General features: G+C 31.5%; 1 protein-coding gene across 1 annotated transcript; it reads right to left on the bottom strand.

Annotated features, from left to right (window-relative positions):
* Positions 1-630: 630 nt before the first annotated feature.
* Ocrl (Oculocerebrorenal syndrome of Lowe) lies at positions 631-18,127 on the bottom strand. Its single transcript, XM_075302325.1, has 10 exons — positions 17,392-18,127; positions 17,129-17,315; positions 14,048-14,336; positions 13,805-13,978; positions 9,331-9,669; positions 5,514-6,154; positions 5,114-5,364; positions 4,836-5,028; positions 1,665-1,889; positions 631-1,568 (listed from the first exon to the last, which is right to left on the bottom strand). Exons 1-10 carry the CDS (start codon positions 17,569-17,571, stop codon positions 1,303-1,305), a joined length of 2,745 nt encoding a protein of 914 aa, XP_075158440.1. The 5' UTR covers positions 17,572-18,127; the 3' UTR covers positions 631-1,302.
* Positions 18,128-20,679: the final 2,552 nt, after the last annotated feature.

Here is a 20,679-nt window from a genome sequence, read left to right as displayed (position 1 = left end):
TGTCAACTTTTGATTTCTATAGAAAATTTGGGCAAAATTTTATTTCTATAGAAAATTTTGTCAAAATTTTGTTTCTATAGAAAATTTTGTCAAAATATTATTTCTATAGAAAATTTTTTCAAAATTTTATTTCTATAGAAAATTGTGTCAAAATTTTAGTTCTATAGAAAATGTTATCAACATTTTATTTCTATAGATTTTATTTTGAAAGAAAATTTTGTCAAATTTTTATTTTGATAGAAAATTTTGTGAAAATTCTATTTCTATAAAAAGTTTTGTCAACATTTTATTCCTATAGAAACTTTTGTCAAAATTTTATTTCTATAGAAATTTTTGTCTAAATTTTATTTCTATAGATTTTTTCAAAATTTTATATCTATAGAATAAATAAATAAGACTGTGGAATATAGAAATGTTGTCAAAAATATTGCAAAATCTACCAAACCATCAAGAAGTTTACCAATCTAACAAACAGTACTATCATTTTTCATAGCATTGTACCAACTGTGGTACAATGTCTTTTAGAAAGCTCGTCAGACCGTCTAAAGTAATAACCATTCATAACGGTGACAATACAATTCATTGTGGAGTTCCGTAATCTTCCATACATTTTAAAGTGTATTAAAACGATTCTATTTGATTAACAATAATTTAAATTAGATTTATTAGATATAAATAAATACGACATCTAAGCCAAGGAGAAACGTAACTAGAGAGACATTTAGCCTCTTTAACTTAATATAATAAATGTTTCATTATAATAATTTCATCATATACAACATAGTTATACATAGTTTTAAGATAAATGACTTAAAATAAAGTGCAATAAACACAAAATGGAATTAAAGCGCATAACAATTTGAACTAAACCAAGAGATAAAAAAGAATAAATATCGTTGTTATCTCATAAATATTTCTCTATATAAATGTCCTATGTAATAACTGTGTGTGTGTGTATATCTGTGGATACATAGAGATTGGTGGATTAAAATATAGTAAATAATTGGAAATATCCAAAAAATATCCGGAAAGGGTTGAACAATGATTGTGTACCCACCCTTTTTAAATATAACAATATTTTTTCCCAGTTAATATATACACAAAATGGTATTAAAAATATAAATGATACCAATAGAAAATACACGACGACATCACATGTGTGTCAAAACAATAATTCGAAATATATATCGATAGGTAGGTTAGATCGGGTAGATAGATATCAAGTTTTTGTATTGCTCTCGGATTTAAATTTACTAAAAATATCGAACCAAGGTTGTTCACTCAAACCAGGGATCCTAGGAATTAAGTTGTTTCCACAAAATTACCACTTGACAAACTAGCATTTGATGCTGAGGCAGTCATTTTACCCACTGAGGCTTTTGTTCCATGGTGATGATGGCTTCCCGATGATGATGATGTTCCCGCTTCTGATGCGGACGATGATGATGATAGCGTACCCATTTCACCAGCATTTATAAAACGTAGCATAAATTCTCGACAATGTGTATCACGATAATAATTATCTGACTTTTGTATACTTCGCAATAGTACACGACCAAATATGGTTGCTGTTACGAAAAGAACATAAAAACAAACAAGTATTTAGTATGGTTAACAATTGCCATCAAAACCCATCACTGTACAACAGCATGAATTCTACTTACCAACATGCATGGCATTATAATATTTCCTTTCAATGCCTTCCCTTAGAAACATACACAAATGCACAAAGACATTGCGTTTTGGTGAACTAAGTAACGACACAAGTTCCATGGCTTCTGCGGTTGTAGTGGTTTTCAACAGCTTTTCTACATAAGGATCCAATAAAGGCTTCTCGGGTAAATTGAGAAGCATAAGTAAAGCTTCTGCCGCAGCATGAGGTGTACCAGCTGGAAATGAATAAATAGATAAGGATAAGAAAAAGTTTCGTATTTTTTATTAAATATTAAAGAAAAAGAAACCCAATAGGAGGTAGTCATCTAAGCCGCCACACCGGACACCAATTGGACAATTAAGTTTATTTTCCAGAAAATCAAATAAAACCTACAAATCTAAGGTGCTATATCAGCAACAGCCAACTTGCACTAAAATAAGGCGAGATATAATGCTTTAATAACACCAACAATGAAGCTCTCGTGGAGAATAGTGGCGAAACTCAAAAGCTGTTAATGTAAACTTCGGACAATATAATCGGTAAAATATACTGTCCCATGATAACAGTGAAGCCGTAGCGCAGTCTACATGAACATAAGCATCATCAGGGACTATAACGAAACATGGACCGAGACCGATATGAATCCAAAATACATCTGGATTTTAACTTTCGGAACAAAAAATAAAAAATTAAATTCGGCTAGCTAACGCCCAAGAAGTCAAATCGGAGGAATCGGGCTATATGGGGGGGCTATATCAAAACGTGGACTGATACGCACCATATTCGGACCCCGAATACATACAGATTTTGTTGTTGTTGTAACAGTTTTTAATGTAGGTTAGGTTAGGTTAAAGTGGTAGCCCGATTAAGTTTCAGGCTCACTTAGTCTATTCAGTCCATTGTGATACCACACTTAACTAAAAGTACCTATTGCATATGGGCACTTCTGGTTTTAACCACTGAACCTTCTCTATTATTTTCTTTTGTTGAACCAACCAGATTGTTCCGGAAACATTAACAGACTGCTTAAGTTTTTAATGTAATTTCATCCAATTTGTTCAATGCTTTGGTATTTAAGCTGGAGTCCAGATCAGGAACTCTGCGACAAGGGTGGGGTGCGTCCAGAGTGATCTAGTGGTGAGTCGGTGGTGAATCAAGTAGGTTTAGCTGGGCAAGAAAGATGGTACGTACACACGTCAGCTACGCTGCTATCAATCACTGATAGGTAGGAATTAAGGCGGCTGCACTTGCCTGATCTTAATTGGGCTAAAACCATCCTAGTCTGCCTTAGGAGGTCTCTTTTCTCCGGTGCTATGGGCGGTGGTCGGACTCCGAGAACAGGCTTAACCCTGTAGTTTCTCACCGCATCAGCTACAGTATCCTCATGAATCTTGTTCAGACCTGTCTGATATGATGCCTGATCTAGAGGCTCACTTTTGTAACGCTGGATCTCGGGCTCTAGAAGGTGAAGATCAACCCTTACATTCCTGGGTGGAGGTTGTCTATCCACAAGATGGTGATTTGGATGACAACTTCGATAGCAACCCAGGAGGTACTGCTTTGACAACATGTAATTGTGTCAAGTACTGCCGGCAAGTGACTTGAGGACATTGATTCTACCGCGGAGCTTGTTACAGATTGCAGTGGCATGTGCAGACGACTTAAAAAGGCTGTCGAATGTGACCCCGAGTATCTTGGGGTAGTTCACTGCCGGAATTATTTCGCCATCGACTCTAACATTCAACTGCCTACGTACTTCCGCCATCCATGTAGTGAACAATGGGGCTGAAGATTTGGTGGCGGATATCCTCAAATTTTTAGCAGTGAAATAACTGGTAAGATCAGCAATGTAGACGTTTAAACGATCGCATATGTCATCTACAAGGGCCCGGATGCCAAGATTGTACAGTCGTCCGCATATGATACAATCTCGACCCCGTCAGGTGGGGGTGGAATTGAGGGCAGGTAGAGATTAAACAGTGTCGGAGATATCACCCCACCATGGGAAAATCCCTGTTTAACTCTACGGGGTTTTGACTTCTTGTCCCTGAATTCCACGTACGACTGGCGTCCGCACAGATAATTCAGAACCCAACGCTTAGTTCCTAGAATAGTGTGGCATGGTTGACCGTATCGAATGCCTTCGATAGGTCAAGCGCCACGAGGACCGTCCTGTGACACGACTTGGGCTGATTGAGTCCCATATTAATGAGTGCTGAAATGGCATACAAGGTTGTCGTCGTACTATGAGCCTTCCGGAATCCACGTTGATAGTGGGCAGCTGGAAAATTCTCCACAAGGCTGGGGAGGAGTAGTGTCTCAATTGTCTTGGCTACTGGCGAGAGAGGCGGCTAATGTTGAGTCGAGATGAGTCGACAAGTTCGGTAGCGGCTTCGACTGGCAAAAACTAGTCGGCGACGGCTAAAACACGGCGGCTTCATTTTCTGTACACCATTTGAACAGCCCTTGCACAGAATCAGTGTTTTGGATGTGAAATCAAAATTTTTTCGATATTTTGGCAAATAAATAATTTTTATATTTTTTATGATTTTTAATGCATTACGTTTGTCTGAAACGTTTGACCTCAAATACTTTATAAAAATTTTCACTTTTTCTAGAATGGATTTAACATTTTTTGGACAATATTTTAATAATTTGTACCATTTATTAATTCTTACTATGTTTTTAACCAATTTGAAAAAATGTTAAAATTACCCATTAAAAATATGAGGAATACGAGTTGTAAAAAATTGGATTAAAAGAACTTCCTGTGTAGTTAAAATAAAGAATATATTTGAGAAGACATTTTTGGAAGAGCTTTTAACAACTTCCAGATTTTTTTTTGGAAATAGTAATCGACTAATGTCCACACTTCGGGCAATTGTCGACTTTGAAATAAAAATGTCTCTAATCGATTTTCTCTAATCTCCAACAGATTCTATCATTGTGAATTTATCATATTTCCCAAGGGAATATAAACCAACTCACTGACAATTTCATATTTTTTTAATTCTTCACTATGTATAAAAGTTGTACGTTAGGATTTTAAGTTAAGTTTAAGTTTTTATTTGAAATACTAGAGCTCTATTGATTAAATTCTATCAACATGTTGTCCAGAAGGGCGTTGGTTGGTTAAATAAATAAATAAATCAATGATATAAACTATTTACTATCTACTTACGGAATTCATTGTTAGACCATGTATCCAACCAATCTCTAATATCATTAAATTCTACAGTCTTTGCATGACGGAATTCCAAAGAATTCAATGAAAATGCTCCTTCAACTTTTGGTCCCTGTTTGTGTAAATAGTCAATTAGTAAAAAGAATTCACGGGGCATTGTAACACGGAATTCGGGAGACTCATCATTCATCTAAAAAGAAAAAAAAAACATGAAATTGAAATCGAATAGAATAGAATCGAATGGAATGGAATGGAATATCATCACTAGAGCATACCAATTCTTTAATTTGTTGCTGATCATATTCGCACAAGGGCCTATTGGTACGACATAGAGTTTCCATTGATAAACCAAAACAACTGGGTTTATATTCTCCTGTAACGGTGATAAAAATATGTGGACCATTTTCAACTTGTAAGATCAAAATATCAAAGTCGAATTTCCAATTTGTTGTACGAATTTTATGTAAAAGGCCAGTTATAGAATCGGAATTTGCCATTAATTTGACTCGTATACTTTTTGTGGAATCTGTAAGAGAACAAATAAATTTAGTTTCTCATCATAATATCAAAAACAATACAAACAAAAAATAAAATAAATTCAAACTCAAATATTTATTTAATCAATTTAAGCTCTGTTGAATCCAACATTGATACCTTAAAATAAACGACCCTTACCTATCATAAGTTTTTCCGAAGATGGCTCTACTCTCAGCCACTTTTCACAAATATCATTCAATGGTGGATCTTTACGTTTAAATTCGAAATTTACAGGCATGGCACAAGCATTCGATACGGTAAAATCACTAACCACAACCTCATTGAAACGTACTAGGCCAAAATCGATAATTGTCTTCTCCACATTTATCTGAGGTTGGCTCTCATTTTCCCGCTTATCCAAGAGTTTTAAAACTTCCTCATGTATTTTCTTATATAAATGATCATCACGTGTTTTAATGTTGACTTTAAATACAGCATAGACAGGTTTATGATCACTTTGCCGTATATCCATTACACTATTGTAGTCAAGCTGTTGAATACGTGAACCTTTCCACAGAATACGATCACAATAGGCTGGTTGTCGTTGTTTTTCACTGCTATCATAATTATCAGTTCCAGGATCATATTTATATGTAGGACGGAATTTAATGGGTCCTTCGGTATAACCTTCAAAACAATTTCCCATACGCATTTGTTGACGTAATTGATCGAATTTTAATAATACCTCAGCGGTATCCTCTGCAGAGCCCGAGGTATGGAGTTGTAATCCCGGAGGTTCTTCTATGCGATAGTTTAGATCACCAATCCAAAATATATGACTGAATAAAAAAAGTTAAAATGGAAAGTTAATTGAAAATGTATCATAATTAGAGCAGCGTAAATATAATTGAGAAATTAATAATCATTCGGAAATGAAACTTAATTATAATGAAACGCTTAGAAGCTATTAATGGCACATAGAAGTCAAAAATACTGTAATTGAATATATTCTGACAGCCTCTGGTATTTACATTTTGCCTACAAGCCTTGTGCGATACGAATCATGGTATAAATGGTTTTGTCAAAATTTTATCTCTATAGAAAATATAGTAAAAATTTTTATTTCTACAAAAAAATTTCAAAACTTTTATTTCTATAGAAAATTTTGTCAAAATTTTTATTTCTATAGAAAAATGTTATCTATAGAAAATTTTGTCAAAATTTTATATCTATAGAAAATTTTGTCAAAGTTTTATCTCTATAGAAAATTTTGCCAAAATTTTATCTCTATAGAGAATTTTGTTAAAATGTTATCTCTATAGAAAGTTTTGTCAAAATTTTATCTCTATAGAAAATTTTGTCAAAATTTTATCTCTATGGAAACAAAATTTTATCTCTATAGAAAATTTTGTCAAAATTTTATCTCTATAGAAAATTTTGTCAAAATTGTATCTCTATAGAAAATTTTGTCAAAATGTTGTCTCTATAGAAAGTTTTGTCAAAATTTTAACCCTATAGAAAATTTTGGCAAAATTTTATCTCTATCTCTTTTTTTCTCTATAGAAAATTTTGTCAACATTTTATCTTTATAGATAATTTTGTCAAAATTTTATCTCTTTAGATAATTTTTTCAAAATTTTATCTCTATAGGAAATTTTCTCAAAATTTTATCAGTATAGAAAATTTTGTCAAAATTTTATCAGTATAGAAAATTTTGTCAAAATTTTATGTGTATAGAAAATTTTGTCAAAATTTTATGTGTATAGAAAATTTTGTCAAAATTTTATTTTTATTTATTTCTTGTCAAAATTTCATCTCTATAGAAAATTTTGTCAAAATTTTTATCGTTATAGAAAATCTTGTCAAAATTGTATCGCTATAGAAAACCTTGTCAAAATTTCATCTCTTTAGAACATGTTGTCAAAATTTTATCTCTATAGAAAATTTTGTGAAAATTTTATGTCTATAGAAAATTTTGTCAAAATTTTATTTCTATAGAAATTTTTGTCAACATTTTATCTCTATAGAAAATTTTGTCAAAATTTTATCTCTATAGAAAATTTTGTCAAAATTTTATCTCTATAGAAAATTTTGTCAAAATGTTATCTCTATAGAAAATTTATTTTATATAAATTTATCTCTATAGAAAATTTTGTCAAAATTGCATCTCTATAGAAAATTTTGTCAAAATTTTATCTCTAATGAAAATTTTGTTAAAATGTTATCTCTATAGAAAATTTTATCTCTGTAGAAAATTTTGTCAAAATTTTATCTCTATAGAAAATTTTGTCAAAATTTTATCTCTATAGAAAATTTTGTCAAAATTTTATCTCTATAGAAAATTTTGTCAAAATTTTATCTCTATAGAAAATTTTGTCAAAATTGTATCTCTATAGAAAATTTTGTCAAAATTGTATCTCTATAGAAAATTTTGCCAAAATTTTATCTCTACAGAAAATTTTGTCAAAATTTTATCTCTATAGAAAATTTTGTCAAAATGTTATCTCTATAGAAAGTTTTGTCAATATTTTAACCCTATAGAAAATTTTGGCAAAATTTTATCTCTATAGAAAATTTTGGCAAAATTTTATCTCTATCTCTTTTTTTCTCTATAGAAAATTTTGTCAACATTTTATCATTATAGATAATTTTATCAACATTTTATCTTTATACATAATTTTGTCAACATTTTATCTTTATAGATAATTTTGTCAAAATTTTATCTCTTTAGATAATTTTCTCAAAATTTTATCTCTATAGGAAATTTTCTCAAAATTTTATCAGTATAGAAAATTTTGTCAAAATTTTATTTTTATTTATTTCTTGTCAAAATTTTATCTCTATAGAAAAATTTGTCATAATTTCATCTCTATCGAAAATTTTGTCAAAATTTTATCTCTATAGAAAATTTTGTCAAAATTTTATCTCTAATGACAATTTTGTTAAAATGTTATCTCTATAGAAAATTTTATCTCTGTAGAAAATTTTGTCAAAGTTTTATATCTATAGAAATGTTTGTCAAAGTTTTATCTCTATTGAAAATGTTGCCAAAATTTTATCTCTATAGAAAATTTTGTCAAAATTTTATCTCTATAGAAAATTTTGTCAAAATTTTATCTCTATAGAAAATTTTGTCAAAATTTTAACTCTATAGAAAATTTTGTCAAAATTTATCTCTACAGAAAATTTTGTCACAATTTTATATCTCTAGAAAATTTTGTCAAATTTTAGTTTCTATAAAAGATTTTGTAAAAAATTTATCTCTATAGAAAATTTTGTCAAAATTTTATCTCTTTAGAAAATTTTGTCAAAATTTTATCTCTATAGAAAATTTTGTCAAAATTTTATCTCTATAGAAAATTTTGTCAAAATTTTATCTCTATGGAAAATGTTGTCAAAGTTTTATCTCTATAGAAAATTTTGTCAAAAATTTATCTGTATGGAAAATTTTGTCAAAATTTTATCTCTATAGAAAATTTTGTCAAAATTGTATCTCTATAGAAAATTTTGTCAACGTTTTGTCTCTATGGAAACATTTTAAAAATTTAATCTCTATAGAAAATGTTGTCAAAATTTTATTTCTATAGAAAATTTTGTCAAAATTTTATCTCTATAGAAAATTTTGTCAAAAATTTATCTCTATAGAAAATTTTGTCAAAAATTTATCTCTATAGAAAATTTTGTCAAAAATTTATCTCTATAGAAATTTTTGCCAAAATTTTATCTCTATAGAAAATTTTGTCAAAATTTTATGTCTATGGAAAGAAAACTAAGTGAGCCTGAAGATAAATCGGGCTGTCAGTTTAACTTAACAACCCCGCACTATCCATGAGATTCGTGAAGTGTGGAATCGCTACAACGTTTAGAAAATGGTCAAATTGGATAATTTATTTATTTTTGTTATTGTTATGAATCATCTCTCTGAGCATCCAAATACACTCAACGACTATGTGTACAAGCCCTTCGACCTTGTTGATTATTAATACATATTAAATATTTCAAAAATTACACTTACTCATGATCATTGATGGTCCTCCGCAATTCATCATCAAATATAAGCCCCTTAACGATGCCATGAAAATCATCATTGCGAGCTTCGACGAAATTCATATGAGCAGCTAAATGTGAATTTACAAAACACAAATTTGCCTCATTCAATTGTAGACTCACAGCCACACCACCTTTATTACCCAGAGTATTTAGAATACCACGAGCAATAGATTTAACACTATATCGAGTTATAGATGAACGTATTTGACGTTTAACAATAATCGTTAACATCATGCCTACCAGACGAACCGATGTGAGCTCTTCATATTCACCCTTGTCATGGACACTTTCCAACATTTTATTGCTATAGAAATTGGGAGAAAAATAAATTATTATGTGTGTGAAAATAAATTATAATGGATCTCGTTATAAAACCACAAAATAAGCGCCCCCTATATGTCAAATTTGGAACTAAAGTTACATTGTAATGGATTTATGATCAAAAAATAATTGTAACAAAATGCAAAAAACGCGCAAATTAGTTAAAATAATATATCATATTGTATAACATAGGTCGAACTCTACCCAATACTCCATAACAATCAGTGGTGTGGAGATATGGCCACTTGTATGCAGTGGGTCACAGACTGCAAACAAACAAGTGTGGGTTGACAAAACCAACTGGGGATAGAAGTAGAAATCGGGATCTACCAAACAACACAAGCCTTGTGTTCCAGACCCGCTGGGGAGCCGAGATATTGCCCACTTTGTGTTATGGGCCACTCATCCTGGAAAGAAATTTCCAAATTTCTTCCAAATGGAAATATGTGGGCTGACCAAACCAACGTGGAATGGACGTAGAAACCGAGATCTACTCAAAAACACAAGCCTTGTGTTCCAGACCCGTTGGGGACCCGAGATATTGGCCACTTTGTGTTATGGGCCACTCATCCTGGAAAGAAATTTCCAAATTTCTTCCAAATGGAAATATGTGGGCTGACCATACCAACGTGGAATGAAAGTAGATACCGAGATCTACTCAAGCACATAACTCATGTGTTCCAGACCCGCTGGGGACCCGAGATATTGGCCATTTTGTGTTATGGGCCACACATCCTGGAAAGAAATTTCTAAATTTCTTCCAAATAGAAATATGTGGGCTGGCCAAACCAACGTGGAATGGAAGTAGAAACCGATATCTACTCAAGCACATAACTCATGTGTTCCAGACCCGCTGGGGACCCGAGATATTGACCATTTTGTGTTATGGGCCACTCATCCTGGAAAGAAATTTCCAAATTTCTTCCAAATGGAAATATGTGGGCTGACCAAACCAACGTGGAATGGAAGTAGAATCCGAGATCTACTCAAGCACATAACTCATGTGTTCCAGACCCGCTGGGGACACGAGATATTGGCCATTTTGTGTTATGGGCCACTCATCCTGGAAAGAAATTTCCAAATTTCTACCGAATGGAAATATGTGGGCTGACCAAACCAACGTGGAATGGAAGTAGAATCCGAGATCTACTAAAAAACACAAACCTTGTGTTCCAGACCCGCTGGGGAGCCGAAATATTGGCCATTTTGTGTTATGGGCCACTCATCCTGGAAAGAAATTTCCAAATTTCTACCGAATGGAAATATGTGGGCTGACCAAACCAACGTGGAATGGAAGTAGAAACCGAGATCTACTCAAGCACATAACTCATGTGTTCCAGAACCGCTGGGGACACGAGATATTGGCCATTTTGTGTTATGGGCCACTCATCCTGGAAAGAAATTTCCAAATGGAAATATGTGGGCTGACCAAACCAACGTGGAATGGACGTAGAAACCGAGATCTACTCAAAAACACAAACCTTGTGTTCCAGACCCGTTGGGGACCCGAGATATTGGCCACTTTGTGTTATGGGCCACTCATCCTGGAAAGAAATTTCCAAATTTCTTCCAAATGGAAATATGTGGGCTGACCAAACCAACGTGGAATGGAGGTAGAAATCTAGATCTTCTCAAAAACACAAACCTTGTGTTCCAGACCCGTTGGGGACCCGAGATATTCACTTTGTGCAACTAGCGGGACTTTTGACCTTAGTGTAAAATCTCAAAAATGAAACTTTTTGAAAATGTTTAAAACAATATATTTTTACGTATTTTTTGTGAATATATTTTTTGTCGACAGGTATTAATTACATATTGATTTAATATATTAAATTTGTTTATGAAATAAAAAGTTATTAACGAGACAATATACCATAACAAAATTTCAAATTATACTTTTTATACTTTTTATCAATTTAAAAATTGTACAATATTGTTAATGCGTATTTGTAATGTAATATATTGAATTTGTTTTAAACTTTGAGTTTTTTTTTTTTAATTGTAATGCATGAGATCGTACTAGAAATGTGGCTAAAATTGTTTAAATCGAAGTACAGTTTTATTAAGGTTTCTTAAATTGAAGTACAATCTTATTCACTTTCTTAAATCGAAGTACTGTGTTATTGAATTATTTTCTCTTAGGTTTTTAGAGTTTTTTGCTAAGAGCAACGACTAAACCAACAAGTAATAAAAAAAGAATTTCGAGGGAATGGAGAATATTGAACACTTCCATAAACATTAAAATTATATTTGAATACAATTTGAAATCATTCAATTCAATTATTGAAGAAATTTGGAAATTTCCTTCCAGGATGAGTGGCCCATAACACAAAATGGCCAATATCTCGTGTCCCCAGCGGGTCTGGAACACATGAGTTATGTGCTTGAGTAGATCTCGGTTTCTACTTCCATTCCACGTTGGTTTGGTCAGCCCACATATTTCCATTCGGTAGAAATTTGGAAATTTCTTTCCAGGATGAGTGGCCCATAACACAAAATGGCCAATATCTCGGGTCCCCAACGGGTCTAGAACACAAGGTTTGTGTTTTTGAGTAGATCTCGGTTTCTACTTCCATTCCACGTTGGTTTGGTCAGCCCACATATTTCCATTCGGTAGAAATTTGGAAATTTCCTTCCAGGATGAGTGGCCCATAACACAAAATGGCCAATATCTCGGGTCCCCAGCGGGTCTGGAACACATGAGTTATGTGCTTGAGTAGATCTCGGTATCTACTTTCATTCCACGTTGGTATGGTCAGCCCACATATTTCCATTTGGAAGAAATTTGGAAATTTCTTTCCAGGATGAGTGGCCCATAACACAAAGTGGCTAATATCTCGGGTCCCCAACGGGTCTGGAACACAAGGTTTGTGTTTTTGAGTAGATCTCGGTTTCTACGTCCATTCCACGTTGGTTTGGTCAGCCCACATATTTCCATTTGGAAGAAATTTGGAAATTTCTTTCCAGGATGAGTGGCCCATAACACAAAGTGGCTAATATCTCGGGTCCCCAACGGGTCTGGAACACAAGGTTTGTGTTTTTGAGTAGATCTCGGTTTCTACGTCCATTCCACGTTGGTTTGGTCAGACCACAAATTTCCATTTGGAAGAAATTTTGAGATTTCTGTCCAGGATGAGTGGCCCATAACACAAAATGGTCAATATCTCGGGTCCCCAGCGGGTCTGGAACACATGAGTTATGTGCTTGAGTAGATCTCGGTATCTACTTTCATTCCACGTTGGTATGGTCAGCCCACATATTTCCATTTGGAAGAAATTTGGAAATTTCTTTCCAGGATGAGTGGCCCATAACACAAAGTGGCCAATATCTCGGGTCCCCAGCGGGTCTGGAACACATGAGTTATGTGCTTGAGTAGATCTCGGTTTCTACTTCCATTCCACGTTGGTTTGGTCAGCCCACATATTTCCATTCGGTAGAAATTTGGAAATTTCTTTCCAGGATGAGTGGCCCGTAACACAAAATGGCCAATATTTCGGCTCCCCAGCGGGTCTGGAACACAAGGTTTGTGTTTTTGAGTAGATCTCGGTTTCTACTTCCATTCCACGTTGGTTTGGTCAGTCCACATATTTCCATTTGGAAGAAATTTGGAAATTTCTTTCCAGGATGAGTGGCCCATAACACAAAGTGGGCAATATCTCGGCTCCCCAGCGGGTCTGGAACACAAGGCTTGTGTTGTTTGGTATATCCCGATTTCTACTTCCATCCCCAGTTGGTTTTGTCAACCCACACTTGTTTGTTTGCAGTCTGTGACCCACTGTATAAAAGTGGCCATATCTCCACACCACTGATTGTTATGGAGTATTGGTACGCCTTTTTGGGTAGAGTTCGACCTATGTTATACAATATGATATATTATTTTAACTAATTTGCGCGTTTTTTGCATTTTGTTACAATTATTTTTTGATCATAAATCCATTACAATGTAACTTTAGTTCCACATTTGACATATAGGGGGCGCTTATTTTGTGGTTTTATAACGAGATCCATTATAATTTATTTTCACACACATTAAATTATTTTAGATTTTGTAAAAAGAAAAAATAAAATCATATGCGATTTGAAATACTATAACAATTTTCATTGCCCCCTTAGCTTACATCCACAAGTAATCTGGACGATTTTCACTAAATGTTATGGCCTTGGCCGAGGTATCAAGTTCTTGCAAAGCTATGGCATAAATATCCGGTGGTTGCTCTGAGGCTGCCAACCACAAATGTAAAGGAGAATCACAGTAGGATTTATTGTTCACATTATAAGTGGCACAATAGATTCTGTAAAAATTAAGAACAAAATTAGAAATAAACTCAAAATTATTGCAATCGTTTGTAATAGGAACTTACGTGAAATCCTTGTATTTGATATATTCATTCTCTCTACGCTTCATCTCTTGTTTTACTTCTCCAATTTGCCTATAATCATTGACCCAAGCAAAACTCAATGAATTCGATTCATTTGTTTGCAAAGATGGTGTATGGACCATCGACATTTTAGCCGATAATACATGAGCTTGAAATGTATCGAAATCAACACCTTCCTCATCGGATACAAGAGGGTAATAGAAATATGTAACAGGTTGTTCTTCGGAACATTTAATCGTAAATTGTAATTGAGATATGGAGCCTTTTTTGTCTGTGAAAGAAACAAAAATACAAGAATTATTAAAATTAAAACAAAAAATTAAAACAAACAATGAGCAAAATTTTAATTAAATCAATCAACTATCAACGAATTAATCATTCACGGACTGAAGGACTGCATACGAGGTCATTGTATAGTTGGATTACCATTATGAATTATTTGACGCTAATGACGTATATTTCTGTTATAAGTAAATTACTCGATGACAAAGCAAAATTGCCACTTATTGGCAATTCCCCATTATTATTGGGGGCATGCTAGTGGTATAAACAAACAATATCGATTTTTAAAATTGCATAATGATAATGGGATAAAACGAAAAAAAAAAACAAAGCCTATTTGGAATACAAAACAAATAAGAGGTCTATTGGAAAATCGGTTAATGACCATATTCGTAAATATTTCCTTGAAATGAAATTGCCAAAGAAATGAAATTTTCAGAAAATTTTTATAAAAATAAAATTAAAAAAAAAAAAAATTCCAAAGAAATGAAATTTTGCGAACATTTATACAGAAATAGAATTTTTAGAATAGAAATTAATTTTGTAGAAAATTTCTAAATTAAATTTTCAGAAAATTTTTAAAGTGTGGTAGTAGCAACGGAAATGAGAGGACAACACCAGTGACATAGGTTTTAATTTTATTTATTTATTTTATTCCCGACGATCATTTCCGAAGGAGATCAAAATATCGAATTATAAAAAAAAAATAAAAAACAGAAAATAAAACTTTGACCACGAACTTTAATTTACAAAAAGAAAACAGAAAAAAATGAAAATGTCAGAAAATTTTCTATAGAATTTAAATTTTTAGAAAATTTCTAACGAAATGAAATTTTGAAAAAAAATCTATAGAAATGAAAATTTCAAAAAAAAAATGAAATTTTATGAATAGTTTCAAACAAATGAAAATTTCTAAAGAAATGAAATTTTCACAAAATGACTAAAGGATTTAAAATTTTTGAAAATCTAAATAAGTGAAAATTTCAGAAAATTTCTAATAAAATGAAATTTACAGAAAATTTCCAAAGAAATAAAGTTTGCAGAAAATTTCTATAGAAATGAAATTTTCAGGAAATTTTTAGAGAACTATAAATTTTAGAAATAGAATTTTCGAAAATTTCTACAGAAATAAAATTTTCAGTATAGATATTGATTTTTTAGAAAATTTCTAAATTAAATTTTCAGAAAATTTCTACAAAAAATTAAATTTTCAGAAAATTTTTAGAAAATGACTTATGCTAAATTTCTAAAGAAATCAAAATTTCAGAAAATTTCAAAATAATTAAAATTTCAAAGGGAATGCATTTTTCAGAAAATTTCTATAGAAATTAAATTTTCCGAAATTTTTTACAGAAATGAAAATTTTAAAAAATTTCAAAAGAAATTAGATTTTCCAAAAAAATTTTACAGAAATAAAATTTTCCGAAAATTTCTACAGAAATAAAATTTTCAGAATAGGCAGACAATAAAGAAATGAAAATAGCAGAAAATTTTCGATAGAAATGATATTTTAAGAAAATTTCTAAAGAAATTAAATTTTCAGAAAATTTTCAAAGAACTGAAATTTTCAGAATTTTTTCAAAGAACTGAAATTTTCAAGAAATTTCTAAATATATGCAAATTTCTAAAGAAATTAAATTTTGAAGAAAAAAATTCTAAAGCTATGAAAATTTAAAAAAAAAAATTTTCAATGAAATGAAAATTTCTGAAAATTTCTAATGAAATTAAAATTTCTAATAAAATCAAAATATCAGACATTTTTCAAAGAAATGGAAATTTGAAAAAAGAAAATGAAATTTTCATAAAACGACTAAAGGAATTAAATTTTTAAGAAAATCTAAAGAAATGAATAAATCAGAAAATTTTCTGTAGAAATTAAATTTTACAGAAATTACAAAATTTATTTACATAAAATTTCCACAGAAGTGAAGTTTGCAGAAAATTTCTACAGAACTGAAAATTTTAGAAAAGTTCTTAATAAATAAAATTTTACAAAATTTTTAAAGAAATGAAAATTTCAGAAAATTTCTAAGGGAATGGAATTTTCAGAAAATTTCTAATAAAACCAAAATTTCTGAAAATTTCTAATGAAATCAAATTTAAGAAAATTTTCAAAGAAATTAAAATTTCGGAAAGTTTCCATAGAAATTAAAATTTCAGAAAATTTCTAAAGAAATGAATTTTTTATAAAATAAGAAATAATTTTATTTCTTATTATAAAATAAGAAATAAAATTTTCATAGAAATTAAATTTGAAGACAAACAAAAAAAATTCTAAAGAAATGAAAATTTTAGAAAATTCCTAAAGAAATTACATTTTCAGAAAAATTCTTAAGAAATTAAACTTTCAGAGGAATCACAATAAAACGATATGGTCTAAGTGGAAACCAATTCCTTTTTACGGATTGGTTTTATCCTCTACAAACTAAAAGGTCTTAATTTTAATATGCGCTCTTAATATATATAAAAATTAATTTTAATTTTCCAATCTAAAAAAATAATAATTTAGCTAAGAAATACATCTCATAGATTTATTTACAAATTTTATGCAAGCTGATAACATTCCTATATGATATGGTTGCCAATAAGACCTTAACTTAAAAATCACGGTTTTAGGAAAATTAATCTGTCGTCATATTTGTTTGTTTAGAGTTTATTGATACCAACAAACGTTTCTATTGTTAGCATCATTCAAGGTGATAAAGCATAGCTCAGTCTATTTAGCAATATTTGGAAACGGGTTCGTCTTATCATATACTCTAGATTAGATTTTTTTCTTACCATTGCCAATACTAAATGATTCATTTAGGGGAAAGGCCTTATCTATTGTCAAGTCTGAGCACATACGAGGAGGCAAATGCGTTGCACTCATAGAGAAAACGGCATATGTGCCTCCGGAAAGTGAAACCACCAGACATAGAATACGACTTGTATGTTCATGACCAATTATTTGATATGCCTCAAAGATCTAAAAACAAAGGAAAAAATTCTACACTCTATAAAATATTCAAGAATGGATGGAGGAGAAGCTGATATCAACATACACATAAGACATTTTCGTTTTCTTTGAACTTCTGCTGGACAATCTGCATGGTGGTCAGATGTTGCTTGCTTGATGAGTTCATGACATTGTTGGTGGCATTATTTCGTGACGTCGATAGTGATGACGAGGAAATGGATGCCGAAATTGTGGGAATATTGCCAGTTCCCCCCATAGACGACATTGTTGTACTTATGGCGTCTTCGTATGCGCCTCTGCTGATGTCAGTCTGCTACTGCACTATTAGCAGTGCTCACCCGTAGTTTTGTTGTTGTTGTAGTCAGTTGAATTCGTGCGAAATCTTTGTTGTACTTTCTTTTGTGTTTTTGGTGTTGTGGGAATTTTTATTTGGAGGAGCAATTATATTATTATTATTCACACTCACGCTCTTAGGCCACTTAGTATTTTAATGTTTGTCTATTTTTAGACAATATTTGATTATTTCATTTTAAATGCTGTTTAAATATTTGCCCTTGCTCTATAGCTAAGCGTTGTTGTTATTATTTTGTTTGTTGGGGTATCAAGTGAAGAGTAGTGGGTGTTTTCTTCAAATTTTCATTGCCACTGTTTTAACTTTTGAATAAGATTCTTTCAATATTTTGATCTTTATCCTGTTGTTGAGAATTGCTTTTGTTTTAGAGCATTTTCACATTATACAATTAAAAATGTACAAAAAATTTTCTCCAATCGACCAAAATCCAAACTGAACAAACAGAAAACTATGTCAAAACGAAATTACCGACGCCGTTGTTTGCAACTATTCAGCGACGATGACATTTGTTAAAATTTCAAAGACAGAGATGTCTAAAATACTGTGAGCGTCAAGGCCGGTATGCACCTCTAGCGAAATTTTCGGTAGCAAAAATTTATTTAAGTCTACAACAAAAAAACAGGACTGTGTACAAAAATTTTAAACCAGCTAATCGCTTTTAAAAATTGTTAATATATGTTCCAAATATTCCTCAAATAAATTGTTTATTATTTACAGACCTTTTAAAACTTTTACGCACACAATGGTTGCAATAAATTAAATGTTTGCTGCCAAAATATGCTTTTGACAACCCTGTTATTTTCATTAGAGGTGCGTACCAGCTTACGAAATTGAACGCTACCGAAAATTTCGTTAGCATAAATAGCAATGCATTTCTTATGGGAATGAAATTTTTCGCTAGAGGTGCATACCGGCCTTCAACAGCAAAGATTATATGATCCCAATAAACACAGGATGAGCGTTTTTCAAATGCAACAACTTTTCAGTTTGAGGGTAAATATAATTTTTAACATAAATTCAACTTGACTTGAAATAGCTCATCTTCAATACATCTTCAAATTGTTTGCGTATTACTTCCAATTTGCCAAAATGTTGACAAAATCTTTGAAAAGGTGTTGAAGATAATATGAGAAAACTTTGACAAAACACTACCCTAAAATACAACGAAAAAACCATGTGGTTTTCAATACTTATTTGTGCAACGAAGTTCGTGGTCAATTGCAAGAAATTAAAAAAAAAATTGAAAATTTTAGATTTTAGTTTATAAAAATAGGTAAGTGAAAATAAGAAATGAAATAAAACTTTAAGGAAGTCACTAAATGTATATCTCTTTGCAGAAAACTAAATTATGGATTCTACGTTCTTGAAAACATTAAAAAGCTGGCTGATGAAAAATGGTGGACAATTAACTGGAACTGCTTCAAATAGTTTATAATAATTGGTACGTCAATATGAAAAATTAAATCAACACTTTAGAGAAGTCACTAATGCTACATTCTTGCAAACATTAAGAAGCTGACCAATGAAAAATGAGTGGCTTATCGACAAGAAAAAGTTTTCAGAAACATTACAAGTGCAACCAATTAAAATTGTTAAAAACAAAAAATTGTTGAAATCAACAACTTCTGGATGAAAATGTGCATCACATCGTCAGTTTAATTCATATGTTATTATCAGTTTAAAATGGATATTTTGTGAATTCCTTCTGCTGGAAATCAATTCTAACACGCGGTCCAGTACGTTCCTAATTTCAAATTGCCCCCATGTTAATAAATTTTAATGCTGTTTTATGACACCAAAAAGAAGGAAATCGAATTATCAATGAAAAAGTGTTACTAATAATGTTTAAGATATTTAAAGTTTTGTTGTTTTTTTTTTTTGTTCTTATTTGTTGATATGTTTAATAAGATTATTATTTATCAATTGGTATTGTAGTGTATTATGCAGTGTAGTGCATTATTATATTGTTACGTTTTTATATTTAGGCGTTTTTAATTACCCGACAATTAAAACACAGTTCTTTTAAATAACGACAATCTACAATTTATTTACTATGACTTCACACTTTACAATTCGTTCACACTGAAGTTATTCGTTTGACGCTTTAATTAATGCGCTTTAAGGACTATCAGTTATTCCGACGGAATGTCGGTGTTTGTAAAGAATCTTACAGTGTGTCGGATCGATACGACTTGTCGGCGATGACTAAATAATCGGTAAATGTGTTATCGATCCCATAAACATGCAGCAGTATCGATTATGCCTTCGGACTTAACTTATAATGTGCACAATATATGGGATATGTTCGACACGAGCACTGTCGTCCGGAAAAACTGATAGTCTGTAAAGCGCATAAGACTGACTCGTTAGCAGCATGCGAGCGCTTTTATATATGACGGTGTGGCAATACGAGAACATTCTGGTAGCACTACAATATTCTGGCAACGCCAGAACGTTCTTAGACAATGCTAGATGGATCTACGACCATTAAGTTGTTCATCTGGTGGCTGCCAAACACATACACACTCACATAGATATATGCTCGCATTACTACAACAACAACAACAATAATGACAATAGACAATGAGATGAAATGAAATGAGAATGCAGAATAACAAAGCAAAGGGGTTGCTACTCTATGAGAGAGTAAGAACTAACATTTCGGTAAGCAAAAAAAGAACATAAAAGAAATTCAGGAAAATACTTGAAAATGAATAGATGATTCCAACAAGTGATAGCGAAATTTTAACGTTACAATTTGAAATTTTAAATTAACGGAAACTAATTTAAATAAACTTATATGTATAATTATCAAATTCGTAACAATATATTTTATTTTGATGAAAATGAATAAATTATACAAAATTCATAGAATTTTGGCTTTGACTTTCAATTTGAAGTGGGGATATCATTCATACAAATTTAGGTTGAAAAGTATTTGCAACAATAGGGCTGTTTTCTTTTAACACTGGATGCAGCATTTGTATGGGCTATCCAGAACATCGTTGCACTGGTGTTCTA

The sequence above is a fragment of the Haematobia irritans genome, chromosome 3 (genome assembly GCF_050003625.1).
Source record: "Haematobia irritans isolate KBUSLIRL chromosome 3, ASM5000362v1, whole genome shotgun sequence".
Taxonomy (NCBI): domain Eukaryota; kingdom Metazoa; phylum Arthropoda; class Insecta; order Diptera; family Muscidae; genus Haematobia; species Haematobia irritans.
This window is presented reverse-complemented; position numbering and strand designations above follow the sequence as displayed.